This window comes from Amphiura filiformis, chromosome 2 (assembly GCF_039555335.1).
Source record: "Amphiura filiformis chromosome 2, Afil_fr2py, whole genome shotgun sequence".
NCBI lineage: Eukaryota > Metazoa > Echinodermata > Ophiuroidea > Amphilepidida > Amphiuridae > Amphiura > Amphiura filiformis.
The window spans coordinates 19,992,741-19,997,338 of record NC_092629.1 but is presented as its reverse complement, the minus strand read 5'-3'; the positions used below and the strand labels follow the sequence as shown (position 1 = coordinate 19,997,338).

The 4,598-nt window shown below is 42.1% G+C and overlaps 1 protein-coding gene across 1 annotated transcript; it reads right to left on the bottom strand.

Moving 5' to 3' along the window:
- Positions 1–537: 537 nt before the first annotated feature.
- Positions 538–2,860, bottom strand: LOC140138839 (uncharacterized). Its single transcript, XM_072160612.1, has 2 exons — positions 1,317–2,860; positions 538–1,147 (listed from the first exon to the last, which is right to left on the bottom strand). The coding sequence occupies exons 1-2, from the start codon at positions 2,858–2,860 to the stop codon at positions 538–540; spliced, it is 2,154 nt and encodes a 717-aa protein (XP_072016713.1).
- Between the last annotated feature and the right edge of the window lie 1,738 nt (positions 2,861–4,598).

Sequence of the window (4,598 nt, the reverse complement as noted above, 5' to 3'; positions counted from 1 at the left end):
ATGCTTTGGCGAAATCCAGCAATATCAGGTCAGTCTGGCCTTTCTCGTCAATGCCTTTAGCCAGGTCTTGGATGGTGAGGATGACACGGTTGTTTGATGGGATCATTTATTAAATTTTCAAACAAAACATCATGTACAACCAAATTTTAGGCCTAAACAGCTAAAAGTGATATCATGCTAATGTATTCAGATGCTTTCGAATCATTCTCAACTTTAATTTCCCCTCTTTTACAAAATTATTCACTTTTATAGTATATTTTAAAGCTTTTTGGATATAAAATGTATCTATTAATGACAACATTGATGGCGCTATTTAGTTACTGGAAATTACCCTTTCAAGCTTTTAATACAAACAATTCCTTTTATTGTATGATAAAATATGTTTATAAAATTACCTTGTTGCTTGATTCACCTATTCCAACTGTTTTAATGGCAGTATTAATCACCAGACCCTTGCAAATAAAGAAATATGATTTAGGATAAATAGCGCCATCTATAGTTTGCATTTAGTTAATAATGAAGCCAATTCTATATACATCAAACAACCGTGATGAGTTGTGTATCACACGATCTCTTCTTCCGAAAGCCATGTTGTGCATCTGTCAGAATTTGGTGCTTGGAAAAGTGTCCAATCATAGCATGGTGGAGAATATGCTCGCAGAGCTTACACAGGATGGATGTCAGAGAAATAGGTCTGTAGTTGGCAGCTAAGGAGCGGTCCCCTTTCTTGAAGATCGGAACGACGGATGCTTTCTTCCAAGAAGCTGGTACTTTGCCTTGATCCAAAGAAGCTTGGAATAGTAAGGTGATTGCAGGAGCAATTTCCAATGCCGTTTCTCTGAGAAGTCTTGCCGGAATTCCATCTGGACCTGTGGCCTTGTGGGGTTTCAAGTTCTGGAGAAGCTTGATGACACCTTGAATGTTGACTGTGATTCTATCCATTGAAGGATGCGGGCTAGGTCCAAGGTCTGGCAGGGTGGTTGACTTGTCATCAGTGAATACAGATGCAAAGTGGCGGTTCAGGATGCTTGCTTTGGTCTTTGGATCGCTGTGGAGGATGTTGCCATCTCTAAGCGGAGCAGTTCCTGTTTGGTCGCAGCGCTTGGCTTTGATGAGCGCACCAAGACGTTTGTTTCCACCTGGTTCACTGCATATGATGTTGGTGAGATATTGGCTGTAAACTTGCCGGCATGTTGTCTTTATTTGTCTTTCTCGCCTTTCTAAAGGCACGATGCTTTCTACGGCAGATTCTCTTGGTGGAAGTTGAGAACCACGGTTGGCTGAATCTTGAAGAGCTGAGTTTTGATGGCACATACTCGTTTAGGATCTTCTCAAGCTGATCTTCAACTTCAGTAGCAAGTATTTCAACTGGAGTGGAGGTGGAGTATCTTGAGACGAAGCTATCTGCCCAGGTTTTAGTGGCAGAGTGGATTGCGTCAAGGTCAGCACGTTTCCAGAGGAAAATCTTGCGCTTGACTGGTTTGGACCGACTTGCTTGGATATTCAAGTCCACGTAAACAATGTCATGGTCACTTAGACCTGGCATTCCTTCACATCGGTTGACCAATGAAGGCCGGTTGGTGATTACGATGTCAAGAGTGTTGTCACCTCTTGTGGGGAAGTCGACGAGCTGTTCAAGTCCAGTACGTGACAGTGTCTGCAGGAATGACTCATTGAGGCTTTTTGGATATTGATGGCCGATCACTTGGTCAGTAGACCATTCGATATCAGGCAGATTGATATCGCCACTACTCCAGATTGCACATTCAGGGTTTGACACACAGAGATCTTCAATGGTCTTGTTTAGAGAGTCTATGTATTCTTGGCTGTTGTTGGTTGGCCGGTACAAGGCGCCAATGACCAGGGGTTTCTCTTTACCATTCAGGATTTTAGCAGCCACGAATTCAGCATCAGAGTTGGTTTCAAGTTGATAGCTGGTAAGGCTGGAATGAACAGCAAGAAGAACTCCACCGTATCCATCGTGGCGATCTTTACGGTATAATTTGTAGTCTGGAGGAAGGATTTCTCCATGAGTTATAGCTGGTTTAAGCCAGGTTTCACAACCGGATATTACGTCGGGTTTCACAGCATCAATTAAACTCCATAGCACTTCCTTCTTTCTATAGATGCTTTGAAAGTTTATAGTAAGCGAACGAAGATTGGTAGTGCTGTTGCTAGGTTTGCTGCTGCTGTGCATGGATGTCTTTGATGGCGAAGACTGGGCATTTGGTGACCCTGGTTCGGAAGAGCTGCTGCTGCTGGTTGATAAGCTCCTCTTAGTGCTCTCAAAAACATCAGATTCAGACAAGCTATTGTCTAAGGTGGTAGAGTCGAATAGGCTTGCTGAGACGTTGGGTAAACCACAGTTGGTGCACTCCCATGGGAGATCTGATCTGGCAAGGCTGGCTAACACTGTTTCACTTATATGAACACATTCGACATGAAACCACGTGCTGCATTCATCGCAAAGAATGCTCGCTTTTGCACCTTTGTAGTCTGTGCAGGCTTTGTGACATTCGCCACAGGGATACTTTGGTTGCCTAGGACCTGGGTTTCGCTCAACGTCGCCAGCCCTGATGATCAGAAGTAGGGCTGTTGTTTGGATCAGCAGGATGACTTTAAGTGTGATCCAACTCAGAGTGATGGAGGAAAAGATAGCCGTATAAACAGGATACGTATGTACAGGATACATACAGCATGATTGGATCTTAATACATGGGTCATGTGATTTATCAATAATATCAGTGTCTATTGTCTCATAAGATAAACATACACAAGTATATCGTAAGCATACAAGTTCATGGCGTTTAAGAGCAACAAATGGCTTGCAGAAAACAGAACATACGTAGTACATGAGCATAATGAGCTTTTGCTGCTCACTTTATCTAACAGTTTGATCCAGTTGTCGCATAACTTCTCAAGCATGCAGGTGGGATGCAAGCATGCACGACACACACACACACACAAACTACATGACAATAGACATGTTTGATGGATGGTGGGTGTTGAAGGATGGACGGTGAGCATGCAAGGATTAAAGGAACACACGGCAGGCAGATAAAGGGTGGCAGGATACAAGCATTGGTATGTACAACAAGCATAATACATGTAACAAGGATTGGTAAACATTCACACAAGCAGGATTGGTAACCAATGGTAACCGGTTACAACATAGACAACGTAGGATTGGTGCATATAAGGATTGGTAGCAGGGTTGGTAGGTAGTAAGGGTTGGTAGCAAGGATTGGTAACAAGGATACAGTCCAGTCTCTCACCAACAGATATAAACATTGTCAACAATATTGCCCTACCTGTACTACAGCATTGACAGCGACACTCGATCGCAAGGGACTACTATGAATGTCTTCCGAATTCGGCAGTCTCGTATTGGTGGCTGATGAGCTGCATATGAAGGATGGATTTTACGACAGATGATGGAAAAATCTGAACATGACAGGTCATGAGTCACGTTTGGTGATGAACAGGGGCTATTTTAGGAGGAAAAAGTCACTGCACGTTGGCGAATGTAAAGTCTCGATGATCAACCAGCTGTGACGAGCTTGCGGGGAGGGGTGGAGGGAGGTTCCCCCTCCAGTTTTGGAATTTTTAAAAATCATCAATTTTAGTACAGTGACCCATTTTTTACTTAAGTTACCTGATTGGACACTTGACACTCTTGAATTATATAGCAATACTTAATCTGCAAACAAACGTGCAAAATAGGTCTGAATAAATTTTAAATAAAAAAAAAGCAATTTGGCCGCGTTGATTTGAGAGCAGTGGAGTAGATTTCTTTTTGACATGGGGGATGGGGTTGGAAATAATTTCTTGAAGTATTGTGAATGCGGACAAAAATATGGACATTTGGGGCTTAAATGGCCAAATATGAGGTTAATTTGATCAGAAACCCACATACAAGCGTCGGGGGGGGGGTGATTGTATGGACCACCCCAGGCAAAATATTGGGGATTTATCCCCCATCCCCCGGATCTACGCCTATGTTTTAGATGGGAAACTACTTCAGTCAAACGATTTTCTCACTTGTAGGGATTATGACTATTTTTACTAGTAAGTTACAGTATCAAGGTTGTGAGCTCAAACGGGTGAGATCCGCCTTAGATCCCCTGGTGGAGTCCAGCGTCAAAGCCCCTTGCTGGGGCAGGGAGTAGAGTCTCAAGCTCATGATTTTTTTAAAGGCCTTTTCAAAGCATTATTAAGTTTTCATGATAAAACTTGGAAAGAGTTTTCTTGAAGTCGTTTAATATAAACGTCTTTGAGATTTCCAAGTTGATCATATTAAACGAAATTTACTTCTTTTTGGCAAGTTTAGCCAATTGCTTTTCATCATAATTTGGTTTAATCACAGAAAAAGTCGAAGGAGATCACTATCTATGGTTTAATCCATTGTGTTAAAAATAATTTTATTTTATGACCACTCAAACAGTAAGAACTTTCTTCTGTAGAGGGGTTTATTACTGACAACATAATCACAACGATTGTGAGGGGTTTATTACTGACAACATAATCACAACCATTGTGCTTCCAAACCACGCATAGTCACATCGGGGAAGAATACATGGATTTGTGCACAAAAGATC